Source organism: Mus musculus, chromosome 13 (assembly GCF_000001635.26).
Source record: "Mus musculus strain C57BL/6J chromosome 13, GRCm38.p6 C57BL/6J".
NCBI classification, from domain to species: Eukaryota; Metazoa; Chordata; class Mammalia; order Rodentia; family Muridae; genus Mus; species Mus musculus.
In genome coordinates this window covers 43092123-43111591 of record NC_000079.6, presented here as the reverse complement: position 1 = coordinate 43111591, position 19469 = coordinate 43092123, and the positions used below count along the sequence as shown (strand labels likewise).

Here is a 19469-nt window from a genome sequence, read left to right as displayed (position 1 = left end):
AAGCCCAAACTCAGTTCCTCCCATAATTTCTGTGCTACAAGGTGTTTCACAGATAGATTTGGGCTGGTAAGTTAAGATGAATGAGATAGCTCTGATGATTAGAGAAAGGAACACAAAGGAAATTCACATGAATGTGGTGATAAATAGAATTTTCTCTTTTACCACTAGTCTTTTAAGTGGCTTCATTTCTCAAATGGATCTAATATGAACACTGATAGGGAAACTTCTAAAGTCACTTATGTCAAATGGTGTTTTGCTGGGGCGCACAGATGAAAGGATAACTTGCTAAAGCAGATGCAGGAAAGAGTGTGTTCCTGAAGCAGACACAGGTGAAAGGAGGTTGTGATATAGCAGCCACATGAAAGGTTGCTTGATGAAGGAGTGTAAATATGACGCCACAGAGAGGGGGAGATGAGCACTGAGCTTTGGTTTGGTTTGCTCTGCCTCGATATTCTCTGCTAATGGCTCCCATGTTACTGCTTCACCTTTCATAGTGTTGTTGAGCTCAACGTGTAGTAATGATGCCATTGAGAGAAACTCAACCAAGAACTGCTCATGGAGTTCTTGCGGCAGCTTGCGGATTCTGCAGTCTCAAATCAGGCCAGTTGGTGAGCCTTGTGGTTTCTTCAGGTTTGAACTATAGCTGCTGGTTTGTGTGTGGTGTCTGCCTGCACAGAGGACTGGTCTGCAGCTGCTGGTTTGTGTGTGGTGTCTGTCTGCACAGAGGACTGGTCTGCAGCTGCTGGTTTGTGTGTGGTGTCTGTCTGCACAGAGGACTGGACTGCAGCTGCTGGTTTGTGTGTGGTGTCTGCCTGCACAGAGGACTGGACTGCAGCTGCTGGTTTGTGTGTGGTGTCTGCTTGCATAGAGGACTGGACTATAGCTGCTGGTTTGTGTGTGGTGTCTGTCTGCACAGAGGACTGGTCTGCAGCTGCTGGTTTGTGTGTGGTGTCTGCCTGCACAGAGGACTGGTCTGCAGCTGCTGCTATGGGACTGAGCTGCTGAGGAAGAAGATTGAGCCCACTCCCAAAGAACCATTGCTGAGCAGTCTACTTCTCCTGTATGATGGGTTGCCCTGTCTCCTAACTGACCTTCCAATGGTGATTTAGCTCCTCTAGCTGAGCCCGCAGCCTTAGGACCTTTTGCTAATGACGGGAGGAAGGTGATGGTGATTACAAATGTCATCAGGTTTTCTTATGTCATGTTTGCTTTTCCAGCAGGGCATTTAAAGACTGTCTATAAGTGAAAAGTTTAACATTCAGAAGTGCTTCATAGAGTCTTACAGATGGCTCAGCCCTGTAATACTCACAGGTTTATTAAATACTCATGGAAAGCATGACGCAAACTTACACTTCAGTTAACGTCCAAGGCAATCTAAAGCTTTTTAAAAGGACTTATCTTTGTGTATGTATGTGTATGTGTATGTGATGTGATGTGTGTGTGTGTGTGAGAGAGAGAGAGAGAGAGAGAGAGAGAGAGAGAGAGAGAGAGAGGTATACAGCAAGAATGCTAGTGCCCAAGGAGACCAGAAGAGGATGTTGTTCCCCAGGAGATGTATTCCAAGTAGATGTGAGCCCCGTGATGTGGGTGCTGGGTATCGAATTCAGGTCCTCTGGAAGCACCCTCACCACTAAACGGACTTTCCAGTTTATTATTATTATTATTATTATTATTATTATTATTATTATAGTGTTGGTTTGTTTTGACTTCAGCAAACAGGCTTATTGTATTTCTGCTCAGATGAAGTTATACACACATTTGCCGTTCCCTTCGGGGACTATCTGAGCCCAGCGTGCTTTCCCCGAACCATGTGCCCACCACTAGTGTGATAATAATCAAAGCTCACAGGCAGTGGCTCCTGTGGACTTACAACATTGCAGACTGTGAACTGAGAAAGCAAGCAGAGCGAGAGCAGAGATGGGTGCATCTGGGGGCTGCTGCCAGAACAGGCTGCCATGATAGGGTGGGCTTTAGAACCAAACCACCACTCTGTTTCCATTAAGCCAGGGCAGTGGTAACTAAGACCGGCAGCAGGGAGCTAACTGAGGCTTCTCAGGGAAGAATATGCAGCTGGCAGATGCATGGGTTCAGTCAAATCGGCAGAGGGCAGTGCCTCCGATGTCACTGTGACACATTGGGAGACGCAATGGATCATCTTGGCATTTTCTTATTTGGTCTCGCAGAGAGACCAAATAAGGCAGATTACATAACAGACAAAGGGAGGATAGACTATGGAAGGCAAACTTCTTATCACTACGATGATTACCTGTCAACGGCCACAATGTACCTGCCTGCCCAGTTCCTTTCAAAGGAGCTACGGGACCTTTGCATTTGAAAAGCGATTGTTTTAAGGATTCAGTGGGCACAGATCATCAAAATTTCATGATCGCATTTCCTAAAATAGAAGTGTGCTCATTTAGATTTCAAAGGATTTGCTTTTTAGAACCTCGGAGAAAACAACCTGCCATCGTTTTAATCTTTGGATGCCTTTCTATTTCTCCCGTTGATATATTTTTTTTTTCTTCCTAAACACTGCTGTTTAGTTTGGCTTATATACTTTTGAGGTTATTATGAAAATCCTGGCATTCTAAGAGGAGTAAAATGAATATAATGAAGACAGATAAAATGAATTGCTCCTATTAGCATTTTGTGTGAGATTTAGGTATTTTGCCAGGGAAGAAAAATACACAGGGACAGACGAGAAACCGCTTAGGTGCCAAGTTTCAGCTGTATCCTATTCTTCCATTTAAACCTTCAGGGCTATGTGCAAGCTCTGTGGTCCGAGCAGGGCAAACTCACTTCTCATTAAACTCGAAGCCAGACTTGGTGAGAGAAGGAAAGGGTACTACATACCCTGGAAGTAACTGTGGGGACAGGAAATGCACTCCCCCAAGCCTCCAGCAAAGAATTCTGCTTATTTGTTTGGGGGTTTTGATACAAAGTGTTACTATGTAGCTTTGGCTGTCCTGGAACTTGCTATGTAGACCAGGTTGGCTTCGAACTCACAGAAATTGGCTTGAAGGTCTGGCCATTCATGAATTCTTAAAATATACAAATGATTATTATTTATCCTATAGGTGTCAGAATCACTAGAATGGGCCAAGTCCAATGAAGGTACCAGCCAAGGAATCCTTTAACGCCTTCTTGGTTTTTAAAGATATCACCGTGTGTTTTTCTTTCTGAGGTGTTGGGGTAACTCTATCACTAAGCTGAATATTTGGCTGGCCTTCACAAGCACTTTGAAGAATTATTTTTAATCATGTGTCTCTGTGCACATGACTGCTGGTATCCACAGAGGCTAAAGGTACCTACAGGTGCTTGTGAGACGCTTAGTGTAGGTGCTGAGATTCTAACTCGGTCCTCTGCAAGAGCAGCATTCTGCCTGCATGTCTGCAGACCAGAAGAGAGCACCGGATCTCATTAAAGACAGTTGTGAGCCACCATGTGGTTGCTGGGAATTGAACTCAGGACCTCTGGAAGAGCAGGCAGTACTTTTAAGCGCTGAGCCATCTCTCTAGCCCACCTTTATAACTGTTAATGTCTTACCCAGCTGGGATGACCCTCGAGCCAGCCATGCAAGGACCTTGTTCAATTATGCATTCAACTACATGTTTCAGCTAAGTGGGATCCAAGAGGGTAAACGTGTCCACGAAGGGCTACACTGTGGGGAGTTCAAGGAATTCTTTTTAAAATGCCTTTTGATTACTGGAAATAGTTTTCTCTCCCTTCTTTCCTTCCTTCCTTCCTTCCTTCCTTCTTTCCTTCTTTCCTTTTTGAAACATAGTCTCATGTAGCCCAGGCTGCCCTCACACTTACTATGTAGCCAAGGCTGGCCTTGAACATCTTGATCCTCTTGCCTTTGATTCCCAAGAATTGGGTATATAGGTATGCGTCTTGACTTGGACTTATTTTTTAAAGATTTAATCCAAAACTTCTATTTTAAGCCATTTATTTTGTTCCCTGAAACCAACTTTCTTGATTCTTTTTACACTGAAAAAAGGCAACTAAGAAACATGATTTGTCCTGTGCACTAACACGTGACCTGTTCTTCCAGTGAGATTCGAACGCCTCCCATGCCCTGTTTGTGTGCACGTGAGCATGCGTGTGGGAGATTGAGCCCCAGGACTGTGTGCATGCTATGTACATATTCTACTACAGGGCTACATGTCTAGCACCCTTAACCCCCTTTGAGGGATATTAACTTATGGCATTTGATACTGAAGAAGCTGTTATAAAGAAATTTACCAGTAGTCACCTACAATGCACAGGCACAACCTCACAGAGGCAAGCTTTTCAGAATGAGCTGATCTGGGCAGAGCTTTGTGGCATACATCAGTAGGCTCAGCACTTGGGAGTGGAGGCCCCAGAGTCTTGAGTATTAGACCAGCCTAGGAAGTCAGTTTTGACAAGAGTGCAGTTAGTTAAGAGAACAGAGACCATCCGAGGCGGGGTCCAGCTCCCAAGCCTTTGACGGATCTTCCCAGTGGTCGATGCTTCCCTCCTGCATCAGGGTGTATTAGAACCATCTAACATTTGAACAATGGTTAACATGCACATTTTGGACCCTCCTTTGAACTTCTGGTTCTAATTTTGGGGTAAGCCTGAGACTGTCCATTTCTATCAAGTTCTCAGGGAAGGCTGATGTCACTGGCTTGAGGACCATGACACTGGGCATTACACAGGCACACGTGACTTAACTGAGCCCCACTGACAGGGCTCTAGAGCTCCCTGTTTATCAAGGACAGCGTTACTCGAAATACTGCAAAGCTCAGTGAGGCACCGGAGGAAACACAGTCCTCTGTTTTCTTTTTTCTCTGTGCCTCTTTCCTAAGCCCCACTACCCCACAGGGTACATACGAAGCCACATGTGCTGGGGAGGAAAATTCTGCTCAGCATTAAAAACAAAAGGTAACTGTCAATTTCTCCTAACAGATATGCCAGAAAATGGGGGAAATTCTGGATTGGGGAGGCTCTTTTCTTCACTATGGATGGTGTCTAAGACCCATTAGCTCAGTTTCCTCCCATACAAGGTGAGAGTTGTGGTGTCAGCCACCTTGCAAGGCTGTGATGAGGATAATCTGAGAAGATTCCAGTTGGAATGCATTTTAACAACAGCAAAAGGTTTTCAAGCCATATAGCCTCAGAACCAGGGCCCCACGAGTTGTCTCTACACACGGTCAGGATGACCCCACTCTTATTTTGCCAAGTAGTGGAAGAGTCAGAGGCTTGCTTTCTGCTATGTGCTATGGTGAAAAGTAAGTAAGAAAGGTTGCTGAAGAGCTGCTCGACAATATGTCGGAGCAAACCGACTTGAGAACTAACTGGGGGGCTGTGATGGGCCAGCCTTGGGAAGAGTCTCCTTAACCCAACTCTAGAGAAGCTTGGACCATGTGACCAGAAAGGCTGCTCAGAGGAGTCTATCAGCCCATTTACTCTGCAGTCAAATGTACCTGTGTTCCCCCTGAACCAGTGCACCTCAAATTTGAAATGTGGCTGAAATAATCAGGCATTTAAAAAAAAAGCTATGAAATTGGAAAAACAAACAAAACAAAAAAAAATAAAAAAACAAACAAACAAAAACAGAAGACCCACGATCTCCAGGGACAGCCCCATTCTTCTGAAAAGAAAAAAAACAAAACCAAAAAAACCTTGCAATTTTAAGACACAGCCTAATCTGTTTTCACTGGCCCAAGACAGCTCTTCTGAACCTCACACTGACTACATCACTGAGAAATGCACAGCTTCGGGGGCAGCTGTGGGGCACAGATGCAGTGCTCAAGTGCCTGACAGAGATGTGGCTTTGTCCGTTCCCCCCCCCACCCCCATCCTGGATGTGGCTTGCAGACTGGCTCCCCTCCCCCCTGAGACATAGACAAACAGACACACACTCACATACACACAAATGTGTGTGCACATATGCCCATGTACACACAGACAGTCAGGAATCCATCAGACCGACACCCACCAGCTCAGTTTTTACTACGTGCTTCTCAGTAAGAAGCTGTGTTGAGGAGGACAGAGAATGCCAGCAGCCCTTTATGGCTCTGAGATGCTCAGCCACCATGAGCCCTGGGATAGGAGTCATCAGCTCTCCACACCGGAACCTCTATGGACTAGCTGGGTTTTTGTTTGTTTGTTTGTTTGGTTTTTTTTTTGTTTTTTGCCAGCTTGATGCATACCACAGTTACAAAGGAGGTAGGAACCTTGATTAAGGAATTGTCCCCATTAGGTTGACCTCTGGGCATGACTGTGGGAGCATTTTCTTGATAAATGATTAATGTGGGAAAGAACAGTCTACTGTGGTTGGAGCCACTCCTCGGTGGGTGGTCCTGGGTTCTATAAGAATGCAGGCTGAGCGAGCCTCTGGTGCACCCCTCCATGATCTCTGCTTCAGTTCCTCCCTCTAGGTTCCTGCCTTGAGGTTTAACCCTGGCTTCCCTAGACAATGCACGGTTAACCCTGGAAGTGTAAGATGAAATAACCCATTAACCCTTTCCTCCCCAACCTAGTTTTGACCAGTGTTTTAGCAGAGCGATGGAAAGAAAACTAGAATACTCAAATATCTGCTTTGTCCCTCCACCCTCTCCCAAAGCACCGTGCTCAGAGCTTCCGTTAGGGACTCCCTTTTCACTGAACAATAACAAGAAGAAACCAGTGGGCATCTGGCTGCAGCCTAAGGGAGGTGAGCATCCTTCAGGGGACTCAGGGTTCTTAAGAAACGTTGAAAAAAATTTTTTTACGTGGTGCAGTGAGTTCATAAAAGTTGTCGACGATTAAAAAATTATCTTCTGTTCTTAAAGGATCACTGTGTGTATTTTTAAAAAAGATTGGTTTATTCTTATTTTATGTGTTTGAATGGTTTCCCTGTACATCTGTATGTGCACCACATGCATGCAATGCTCATGGGGGCCAGAAGGGGGCACCATAGGCCTAGGAACTGGTGTTAGTGATGGTTGTGAGTTATGTGAGTGCCGGGAACTGAAACCTGGTCCTCTGCAAGAGTAGCCCATGCTCTTAACCACTGGGCCGTGTCTATAAGCTTAGATCCCCATGTTGTTAATGAAAACGCAGCACGGCAACACCGCAGTCAAGCCAGGCTCATCCTGACATGCTCCCCTCAGGAGGGTCAGCTTGGGGACTGGCCTCTCCTCTCACTGTCCTAAGAGGTCTCAGAATCCACCCAATGCAAGCCAGTCCTACCCAGGCTGTGTGGATCTGAAGACAGGCACACCACAGCTCCTTTCCCATTCCTCTCTTGCTCCTCAAAGCATGACCACTTTCATGCCACACCCACGTTCCAAATAACCATGATAACGATGACAACGATAAAGATGCATGATCTGGGTGTGCAAGGAATTAGGAATCTATTGTCCTCCCTTCTTCCTCCTAAGTGGGACTCGCAGGGATGGGTACCCAGGGATGCTAAGTAAGTTCAGGCCATATAGAATTCATACAACCTCTGATTGGTGTTTGTATTTTTGGGAAGTGTTTCTGGCAAACAAGAAACAATCTAGCCTGGGGTGATACCTGCTCACACCTAACATTCATCCTTAGCCCCCAGGGGACACATTGTTTGCCACTTTGCAGGTAGGTGCCAGAGTGTCAGATTTGTAGCATCAATCTTACCAAACAATAAACACCATGAATGTTGTATTAGAAGTAGAGATTGCTGTATTTTATTGCTTGGGCTATGAGCATAAAAAATGAGCTTCATTTTTTTTCTTCCCTTGAGTGCTGCATTATTTTATATGCTGCTTATTATGATGATATGGCCGTCTGTTTGGAGTTTAACACAGAGATCCAAATGCCTTTTGGATAAGATATTCGTCAATCTTAAATAGAGGAGAAATAATGAGGTTTCATGGGGGAAGATTAGACAACTATCCCACCTCCCGTAACTGGTTCACCAGGCTCTTTGCAAACCCAAAGAGGGGAGCTCCTCAGATCATGACATTGAGCCCAGTGATATGGACAGCAGAGAGAAATGAATGTTTGAAAACAGGGAGCTATGTCTGACCCAGCCCGTGGTGCTCCGTGCTGGTTTCCATGGCTTCAGTAAAGCTTTAAGCTGTCACCATCAGGAGCAGCCTCAACTCCCAGCTCCTAATTCCCAGGCTGGTGAGTTGTAAGGATCAGAGAGCAGCGACACTCCCAGTTGACACCTGTCACTGTTTGGAGAACCGCCGGACTAAATCCCTAAAGCACAGCAAGTTAGAAGTGGTATTGTTGGCAGAAATGTGGACTGACATTCTCTGGGTCCTGTCTAACAAGAAAGTACACGCGGGCCAGTCTGCACCCTCCACGAGGTAACTCTTAAGGTGCTACAGATGCACACATGAACATGCCTGTGCTTGCTTTCCCGACATTCAGGCTGGGTAGTTCCCTCAGCAGTGTGGTAGTGCATTCAGAGGCCTCCTGGATACTCTGGGAAGATGACAGCTGCCAGCGCCAAGATTGAAACCAGGTGGGTCAGGGCCGAGATGGGGCTTGGGCTAAGTTCAGTCTTCAGACCTATCAGTTGGTTTATATATAGCCCTGATTTGGATAAACGTCCACCATCAGCTATGTGCTAAACACTTGGTACCCAGCCAGTGGTACTTTTAGAAATACTGATGGGCACAGGTACCTCTAAGAGGTGGATCTTAGTGGGAGATCCTTAGGCCACTGCAGGTGGCCTTTAGAGGGAATTATGAGAGAATTCCTTTCTTTGTTTCCTAGCTTCCACGAGCAGAGGAGCTTTGATTTTCCATGTGCTTCCGATCATGATGCACTGACTGCCATGTGTGCTGCCTTTCCACAGAGCCGTAGGCCCCTGAGCCACTTGAGCACTTTGAAAACTCTAAACGTGTGTGTCAAAGCAAATATACATATATACATATATACATATGCACATATATGTATACATACATGTATACGTATATATGTATATATATACATATATGTGTGTATATATGTGTGTGTGTGTGTGTATATATATATATATATATATATATTTGATCATCTCTGGTATTTTTTTTTATAGCAATAGAAAACTGACTGAAACCTGGATTTTTTATTTTACTAGTTCAATTTTTTTTATTTCTCAGAAGAGACAACAAAATTGTCTTTCATTTCTTTCCAAACAACAGGAAGCTTCATCTCAGTGGTGACAGCTCCTTAATGTAAGGGGCTTTTCATCCCACCCTCGCTGCCAGGCCTCCCTGGTAACAATCTCGTCACTGCTGGATTCACTCCTATACAATCTCGCTCTGTCCTCACGTGCACTCGAGGTCACGGTCCCTCCTCTAAAGCCATTTGATGCTTCCCTAAGTACCCCTGAGACGAATTCTGTATTCTACCAACTTATATGTTAAAGCCTTAACCCTCAGAACCTCCGAGAATGCAGGCAGTGTCTTTAGGGAGGCAACCAAGTCCAAGTGAGACTATGAAGATGGGTGCTGCCTGCCCCTTTACAAAGAGAACCCACATAGGGAGATTGCCATGTGAGCCTGAAGGCAGACTTGGATGTTAAAACAAAGTCAAGGATCGGCCCAAAGTTTCCAGCAACCCAGTGGATGTAGGGCTGGGGCTGGGGTTGGGGCGGGATGAGTGCTGTAGCCTGCAGAGCCACAGGTCTGCCTTACCCTGCTGTCAGCCTGTGGAAGTCAGTCCAATGATATCTAGCTCTCAGACTGCCTGTCTCCAGGGCTGGGGGTGGGGAGGACACAATATGTTTCTATTGTACCAACTACTCAACTCATCAAACTTCCTCACAGCATCCCTGGCAGACAAATGCCTCAGTGGCTTACATTGAGCCAGCAGCTTCTTTTGGTCACAGGGAAGAAAAACAGGTAAAGGTCTCAAATAACATGGGGTTGTGTTTGGTGTAGGGCAAGGACCCCATAAGGAGAAAGTCCCATTCTAAAGTCAAACGTCCCCTCTTCCCGGAGCTGAAAAACTTCTGGTCAACCATGACAGCAAAGAAGCTGACAGTTGATATCTGAATGGGGGAGGTGGTATTTTTAGTTGTTAAAATTACATTTATTATATGTGCCCATGTGTGTGGGTGGGTGGGTGGGGTGTTGGGGAATATGCCATACTATGCACAAGGAGATCAGAGGTCAATTTGTGGGTGACAGCTCTCCCCTTCCACAATGTGGGTCTTTGGGATTAAACTCAAGCTGTCAAACTTGGTGTCAATCACCTTCATGGGTGGAGCTATCCCCCTGGCCTGGAGGTGGTATTTTAACAGAGAACACTGAGCCAGGCTGCTTTAACCCTCATCTACTGCCAAGCCGGATGTGGAGTAGAGGGTCGTGTGGCTATTGGAGGCATGTTCTGATTTTTGTCTCCTCCTAGGATTTTTTTTCTCCCCACCTGATCCAAATGCCACAGAAGCCCATGGGACAGGCTAAGTCTGTGGATCCTCTGTTGGCTAGGCTGGAACACTGGCTGTCCCCCAGGGGCCACTGAGTCTTGTGGCCACAGTCAGGGCATGCTTAGGTCTTTTGGCTGCTTTGTCCTTGAAGACCCCACTTGCAGCGGTGCTGAGTAGTCACTTTACCAATGAATCAGCATCCTATACTAGACATAGATGGGAAAAACGTGCCATCCCTTTCTCAGGAGTCCACTCTGACAGTGCACCCTACTTATGAACTTTGGAAATCACCTCTCTCTCTCTCTCTCTCTCTCTCTCTCTCTCTCTCTCTCTCTCCTTTTTCCTAAGTGTTAAATTCAATTGGAAATAAAAAATAGAGTCATGTGGATGGAACATCATGTAAGGGAGAGGATGAAGGGAAAACTTGGTTTCTGAAGAGAACTAGATCTCTAAGATTTTGTAGTCAAGGTGACCCCTTCTTAAAGACCAAGTTCAAAGCTCCCTAGAAGACACCCTGAGAGAATGTAGCATGGACTTGCACAGTGGGGTTTTGGTAAGAGTGAGGAAATGTCCTGAGGCCTATAGCCCCTTGACTAGGAGGTACTGGGGAGAAAAGCACTGCTCACATGACATGGATAAGGGATCCTTAGACCAAGGGACTGTAAGAATTCTCTTCAATAAGAATCTCAGAATGTTCCCAGCATGTACCATCTATCCATCCATCTATCCATCCATCATCCATCTACCATCCATCCATCCATCCATCCATCAATCCATCATCCATCCATCCATTCATCCATCATCTATCCACATCCATCCATCCATCCATCCATCCATCCATCCATCCATCCATCCATCATCCATCTATCCACCCATTATCATCTATCCATCCATCTATCCATTCATCATCCATCCACCCGTCTGTCTATCATCATCATCTATATACAGGGTCAAGTGTAACATAGGCTGGATTTGAACTTGCTATGTAGTCAAGAATGACTTGGAACTTCTGGTCTGCCTGCCTCCTTGCCTCTGTTTTCAAAGAGCAGGGATTTCAAGTGTGTGCCACCACACACAGCTGCATGCTATTCACTTGTGGCTAATAAATAAATAGGAACTATTAATGGATGTGTCAGCACATCTTAATGGAGTATACATAAGGAAATTAAAAACTAAAATAGAAGTTCTGCGGTCTCTGTCCCACTCCCCGGGGTCAGACTTGTTCACTCCTGTGCTATTGTTGAACTATTCTAAATCCTGGGTTTGTATACATAAGGAGTAGCAACAACGCATAACCTCCGGTCCATGTTCCCTTCTCTAATTAGGGCACTCCATACCTCTCCAGCCATGGTTGACTGACACAGCCATCTATTATAAAAAGAATCCTGATGGTTCCTTGACGGAGAGTCAGGAATGTCTACTCCCAAGCATCTGCAAGGCGATGCTAAAGGAAGTTGCACTGGTGTCTTTTTTCAGCCCTGTGACGAGATACCTTAGTGGAGTGGCTAAGGGGTGGGGGGTTTTCATTGGCACCCATTTACAGGGAGAGAAGCATGATTGAGGTCATGGCAGAGTGGCCCCATCTGTACGACTTCCCATCTCAGCGGAGCAGGAAGCAGAGAGCTGTAACTTGAAGGACAAGCTATGCCCCTCAGCATCCCATCCCCTCCAGCTAGGCTCCACCTTCTCTAAGATTTCTGCAACCCTCCTAAATGGCACCACCCTCTGGATATCCAGTGTTCAAACGCTCAAGTCCATAGGGAATACTTTACATTCAAACCCTAACCCAAGAACAGTAAATTATGCTTTTTAGGTAGAGACTCTATTTTCATATTGGAAGGTTCTGCAGAAATTGACCTCACTGCACTCTGCCCACGGTCCCTCACTGTGATTATTCTTGGACTGTTGCACCCTTTTTTCCTTCGTGCTATTTAACCCATCAGGCTGAAGCACAGCTTTCCTTCTTGCCCAGTCCATGAGGACCGCAGACTCTGCTGGAGGGTTTCACGGAGTGGATGATTTCTAGTACATTTCTGCTGTCGCACAGAATGCCACAGCCTGACGAGCTCTCAGACAGACTGCTACTTCACCTTACTTCACTTTACGTGTGTACACAGTGATCAGAATTTTAGCCTGGGAGGTTTTGTAGGGGGTGTGAGGGTGACGACTGAGGAAACAGAGCCCAAAGTTAGGCTTCTTGATCTGGAACACTGTGGTCACCCTCTGGTCCAGACTTTTCTGCCCTGGTTTCAGGATCAATGACTGGCTGGTGGAATAGAGCTGGGTTCTCATTCTAAAGAGAACAGTCTTTACACAGAGTGTGAATGCACCACTGTGAGGGTGGTTTTGCCATGCAGATGTGACTTCTCCATCCGAGTTATATAATGCTATACAACCCTAATGTTCTTCCTATGGGTTCAGGCCCCATAACCTGACCAACCACAGCACCAAAGGTCTTATCAGAGGAAAGAAAGACTCTAGTTGAAAAAAGGAAGGGCCTTGAACGACAGCTGCTCTCCCCCCACCATTGCTGTCTCCATCCTTGGTTGTTTTGTCCTTCTAGCCATCATGAAAGATGGCTGGGGACAGACAAACACCATGGTTGGTCCCCAGTGGCTCTTATGGATTCCCAGCAGGATTTATGTATTGGTAAACAAAATGTATTTATGTGTTGGTAAGAGGAGGGCTTTCTTGGACAAAGGTTTGAACACAGAACTTCTCCAAACATGGACAGCCATGACTCTTTCCCTACTGAGTTTGGTCATGGCTGCCAGAGTATTATGGTGGTGGGATATGGTTGTGTGTTGAGAGGCCAGAAGCATTTTCTGTTCGGGAAGAATGCTAGAGAACAAAAATGTTCTTTTCCACTTATTCGTCAATACCAGGGTGGGCAGGACTGCTTTCTGCATCTCTCATCTCTCCCTCTCCTCACTTCTCACTTTTATTCTGTCTGTCATTTTCTACAATGTTACATTAGGCAACCAGATATGCTGGCATTTTACTCTGTCCATGGAGAAGTCTTGCATGGGCCTCCATATACTACAGGCTCTGTTTGTTCTATAGGAAAGTCTGGGAAATGGGAGGCGAGAGAAAACATCTGTAATAAAAGATATTTACATGCACGGATGGAGCTGAACTCTGGGAACGGCCAGGCCCAAGCCTTTCCTTTTCCTCGGGCCTGACCCCACCTCATTTGATAGCTTCATTTGAACTATGTTTATGCTAGATCACTCTAGGTCAGGAGTCAGTTCAGAACTGTTCAGTTCTGACTATATGTTGCCTAAGGAAGGAGGTCTGGGGACACCTAGGGCATTGTCATGTCCAACAAGACAGAGAGTGGCTATTGCCTCCATTTCATACATGAATGAGTGTGGGTGCTTTGAGCAGCCGTAGAAGGAAGAGGGCGAGATCGATGGATGAGAATTCATGGAAGTTACCTTTAGAAGAAAGATGACTGTTTAATAGTCATAGTGTCTAAGTGGCTTGTGCTTTCTAGAGAGTTGTAATTATCACTGGCCAATAGAGATACTGGTAGCCACACCACTACATTTCAATGAGATAGATGGATATGATCACACACACACACACACACACACACACACACACACACGAGCGAGCAAGTGCATGAGAAAACATAGATAAGTGTTTTCTGATATTTTCGTTTCCCTCATTTGAAGACCATGTTACCCAATGCTAAATCCTATCAATGTTGATTACTTCTCACACAGCCCTGTATCATTACCGCAACATCCTCCAGGAAGAATCCAATCTAATTATGCGAAAGAACCTATCTATAGTAATATGAAATAATAGGCAAGTAACTAAGCCTAACGAAGGTTCTCTAAGCCTGATGGCCACAACTCTAATTTGAGCAATAGCATGCCCATCTTATAGGAAATTCACAGAAGAAATGATTTAATATATATATCGTAAAATGCGTAGGAGCACGGCGCCCTTATAGCAGGTGTTCAACAATGTTACCTGATACTATGCAGACTTAGTCATAGATGAAACGCACATTATATTAAAACATTACTAGAACACAAAGCTATGCCTATGTACATATGTCTTTAATAACCATATGTACACCATTCAAGAAGCATCCCAGAGTAGCAATGGGGCATCACTACCAAATTCTTGACTACACAACAGAAAGTGTGCTTGATTGTCTCTGTAGTTAACCAAACCACAACTCCTCTACATACAGGTCTTCAATCCTAACCCTTGAATCAAGCAAAACCTCCAAGACTTGGCTGAGTGAAGGAGAGGGACCGTACAAGCAAACTTAGGGACAAAACAGGTTGCTATCCACTGGCTTTTTATGCAGCAAGTTGCTAAGAGACACAAAGAAGGAGGTTAGCGATGGGCAATACACGTAGCCACAGAGACTGTCCTGCGACCAGACGGGCGGGGCTGCTGCTTTCTTACCTGGTGAGCTTGGTGCCAATCTGCTGTCTGAGCTCCAGCCGTTCCTCATCCGTCTGTCTGGGGAGGATGTTCTTTTCTTCTAGCTCTCGCTTAGAGGGCCTGTTGCTGAGTTTGATGGCTAAGGAGTCCTTCCTGCACACCTTCATGGCCAGTGAGCCTGGAGGAGGGAGAAATCAGTCAGTTAACAGAGACACCTGAATGCCCATGGGGCCAACTGCGGGCAGGTTATAAAGCAACAGGCAGGGGGAGAGACACAAAGGCATAATACTTTAGTGCCAGGAACACTAAAGTCCAAGTTCTTAGGGTCGCTGCCATCATCAGGCTTTATATAACCCACAGGGTGAGTATGGGGCATATTGGGAGGGAAGGGAAGCCTGTGACTGGATCTCTCCTTTTAGAAATCTCCAGGATGCAGCAACATCACAACGGAGGACAGGGCCAGCTGTGAAGTGCCATAGAGGGGAGAGGAACAGACAGGGTAAAGGTCTTGGCAGCCAGGAAAGGCTCCGAAGAAGGGGGCTGCCGCCAGGAGAGTGGGTACTCCCACCAGGAGAGTGGGTACTCCCACCGAGAGCAGGCTGGTGGGAATCCACATCTGAATATGTTCAGTGGTAACACAGATGCTGGGAACCATCAGGAGACAGACCAGAGCAGTTTCCTGGAACTCAGGACATCCAAAGGGAGATAACCCAGTGTGGCGGTCAGTGTGGGACCATGTGGGGTGAGAGCAGAGCAGAGGACTGGGAGAGGGACAATATTCTGGGATGGCTCTTTCTTTTGAACACACGGGTTCCTGAGCATCCAGGACTTCAACCAGAGTTGACTTTGCTCTTTAGTGAGTAGCCAGGAGATATCTAGAGGCATTTTGGGTTGTTGAAGGTCAGTTAGGTGGCAGTCAGGAGGTTGGTCCTGTCGTCTAGCTGGTGAAGACCCTTGAAGGCAATGCTCAGCATCACCTTCGTAACAGAGAATAATCTGGCTCTAAAGGTCTAGCACACAAATGTGAGACACCCTGGCACAGATGCTTCAACTCTCAGGCACCACCTGACACGCAGGCTCAGTAGCTGTCCCCTTTCAATCCTGGGTCACTGCAGACCCTGACTGCACCTCTCTGATTTTTTCTCCTGCCTCACTTTTACTCTTTCTTCTCCATTATCCCCGTTTACCAGTAAAATGGGTACCATGCTGATGCCCTAAGTGTGCTTGAAGGTAGAGCTATGGGGACACAGTCTTAGCTCATTGTTGGGAACACCCCATCCAGGCAACATGTGACGGCTGTATTAATAAATTCACTTATTAAACAATTGCCCCACATCAGCCATAGCTATCCTCGCACCGTTAAACTCTACCTATTCATGGTCAGAGTGATAGATTACCAACTTGCTTTCTCTATTTCTCAATATAGTTAAAGGTTTTCAGTGGAGAATTTAAGTTCAGCTTTTCTGAAGCTGGTGAGCTACACTTGAACATGAATATACTGCATATACAGTCGCTAGGTTTACACACATGCAGTAGATTTTCAAGCTCTCCCTTCCCTGACCCCTTATTGTTTGAAAAAGAGGGTTATACTTCAAGAAAGCAACCAAGGCATAGGTAGGGGGTATTAAGATAGCTGTGTGATGTGTATAGCTATGATGCTGTATACATGAGATTTATGCTTTCTTATTACTGCTTAAGGGGCCTGGAGAAGTCACCTGAGCCGTCCTGTGACCTAAGGTCCACTTAAAACCACATCTTCAGGCAGCTGCTCTGTGCTGTTTCTACAGTCCCACACCTCCCCCACTGTCATGGACAGCCTGCCTGCACGTACTGGTGTACAAAGAGGCGTCATCATCTTCATCTTCCTCCTCTTCCTCCTCCTCCCGGCCATACAGGCAGGGCGAGTCTTCATAGTCGGGTTCATGAGGCACATTTTCCTTATTGTCATCACATTCAATCACAACAGTTGGCACTTGTCTTATTTCCGGAAGGCCCATGGGTCCTGCTTTTGTGATGCCGTCGCTTGAGTGCAAACCAGAACTGTGGTAAGACGTGGAACAGGGGACTCGTTGCTCGGAGCTGCATGAAAAGAAAAGAAAGGGGAAGTTCACCTCAGTTGTCCCTATCTCTGAGACAAAGGTCACCCAGGCCATGTGATAGATTGCTTATCTGACAGTTTGTCCTTTTAGGGCAGTGCTTCCCTGGTGGAGACGGTAGCCTGGAGCCAAACAGAAGAACGCTAGATGGATGGTGGTGATGGGTGGGTGCACAACAATGTATAGCCACTAGATGGCACACTTTGAACCAGTGAAGGGGGGCTCCTCTGCAACCCACCTACCTTCTCACTGGGGGAAGGATTAACTTGATCTCAGATAGAGAGGCTAGTAAGTGAGGTTCTATTTTTCAAAAGCTACACAGAGCAGCGGCACGAACAGAGAGAGAGGATAGTTTGACATGATCGGGATGGAGACACAGAGGAAGAGGAGAGCTTAGGTAGATGGAAGGCTGAGCCCTGTGCTTGGACATCAAGGTGGACATGGCCGTGGACCATGTCCAGGAAGTACTCTTCCTAGGACGGTGTCAGGGTTGAGCAGGCAGTCATGGGTAACCAACCCTAGCCTAACTCCTCGCCCGGCCCACCTTACTGGTCAGTTTTGTAAGAACGATGCCCTCAAAGCCAACGCTGATCTAATATAGTTTCAGTGAAAGAGACGCCTAAAGCATCCACTATTAGACAATTGGACAATATAAACCATTTATGGTTTCCTAATAAAGCCTATGTGAAGAGCTCATAGCAACAGGGAGTCCTTTTGTATGAAGTCTAAGACACCATAAGAACAAGGCTCGTAGAATCAGCTGACCAGAACTCAGGTGGGCTCACTGAGATCAGGGCCCCTGTATGGGTCTGACCTAGGTCCTCTGCATGTATGTTCTGGTTGTGTAACTTAGTGTTCTTGTGGGATTCCTAACAGTGTGAGCAGGGACTATCTCTGACTCTTCCAGCCTTTGGGACCCTTTTCCTCCTACTGGGTTGCCTTATCCAGCCTTGGTGTGAGAATACGTGCCTGTTATTATCGCAGCTTGTGATGACATATTTAGTTGATGTCCTGCTCTTTTCTGAGGGGAGGTGATTGGGGGAGGGGTGGGGGAGAGGGGGGAAGTTAGGGGGAGGAGCTGGGGGGAGGGGAGGGAGGGGAAACTCCTAGTTGAGATGTGATATATAAGAAGAGTAAATACAAAGGAAAAACAAAAACAAATGAATTATAATATTAAATATAATATTAAAAATAATAATGGGAGTATGGAGCCAGAAACAAGTCATTGTTTCCTTCTTTCTTTCCTCCCCTCCCTCCCCTTTCTCTTCCCTCCCTCCCTCCTCCCCTCTGTCCTCTTTTCCAGTACTGTGGATTGAACCCAAGGCCTCACATATGTTTGTCAAGTGCTCCATCACTAACATACATCCCCAGTTCGGATAAAATTTTTATTCTTTTTCAGAACCATCAAAAATAGAGTTTATATCCTTATTTAAAGACTTCTCAAAAAGTATTTGACATTCATAAACAAGTGGAGTGTGAAGGTATATTATATATCAGAGCTTTGGATTACACTATTTTATCCTAAAGGAATCTTACTATGCTGTATGAAAACATGAGTTTCCCTGGAACCTTTCAATTATGGTCTAAGTTATTGCTGTGTCTAATTTAAATTCAATTAACTTCCTTCCTTTCACTGTTTCCAAAGGGGTTGATTTTCTCTTTGTATTTTCCACATAACTCTTCAATGAAGCAAATGGGAGATCCAGTTAACACCCTATGAGCTATGTTATTCGAGGCAGTGAACTAAATCAACTTGGAAACAACAGTTACCGAATGGGACAGAATCATGTATTTACAACAGTGCAGCATTTTATTAGAGATTAGTGGTTAGAGATGCCCCATTTCCCAGCTAATTGCACACACAGCAATGGGAGCCACGGGTAGGCAGGACACATTACGGGTGGTCTCTAGGTGACAAGTACGATGTTTAACCATAAATTGGACTGAGTGGGCATCTTACTGCTTTGCCCTTCGAAGCTGCCCTTCCTACGGATCAAAGATAGCTACTACATTCTAGCTGTGCCTGGACATCTTTCTTGGGTATCATGGAAAGTAGGCGTGTATGGAAGAGACACAACTGTGATTTCATGGCTTGTGTTTTGTCCCAGCCTTGCCTACACCTCTCTCTATCTTCATAATTTAATTAGCACGCTCTCTGAAAGGCACAGAGCTTAGAATAGACACCTGGGAGTTAGGGATGGGAGGCAGATAATAGGTATTCTTGTTTGGTGTGAGAAAATGTTGAAAGTTAGAAAACAAGAATGCCTTGAGGCAGGAAGCTCCAAAGTGGGTCCAAAGATAAGGGGAGAGGGGATGAAGGAGATACGAAACCCAACCTTATAGGTGGCATGGTGGTTCAAATGAAGATGGACCCCAAAGGTCATAAATTTGAATACTTGGTCCCTAGTTAGTAGAACTGCTTGGAAGGAGTAGGGACTGTGGTCTTGTTGGAGGAGGTATGTCTCTGCATCTGGGCCTTGAAGTTCAAAAGCTCACATAATTCCCAGTTAGCTAGCTCTCTTTCTCCCTCCCTCCCTTCCTCCCTCCCTCCCCCCCTCCCTCCCTCCCTCCGAGTTATGTGTAGATAACAACATAAGCTCTCAGCTCTT

The 19469-nt window shown here is 45.8% G+C and overlaps 1 protein-coding gene across 12 annotated transcripts in view; it reads right to left on the bottom strand.

Annotated features, from left to right (window-relative positions):
• Phactr1 (phosphatase and actin regulator 1) overlaps nt 1-19469 on the bottom strand; it is a 458153-nt gene that overhangs the window by 26935 nt on the left and 411749 nt on the right. For all 12 annotated transcript variants that reach the window (XM_011244395.3, NM_001302635.1, XM_006516905.4 and 9 more), the window contains 2 exons: nt 16596-16843; nt 14786-14942 (listed from right to left, as the gene is read on the bottom strand). In XM_011244395.3, coding sequence (XP_011242697.1) covers nt 14786-14942; nt 16596-16843 — 405 coding nt within the window. The remainder of the gene's footprint in view (nt 1-14785; nt 14943-16595; nt 16844-19469) is intronic.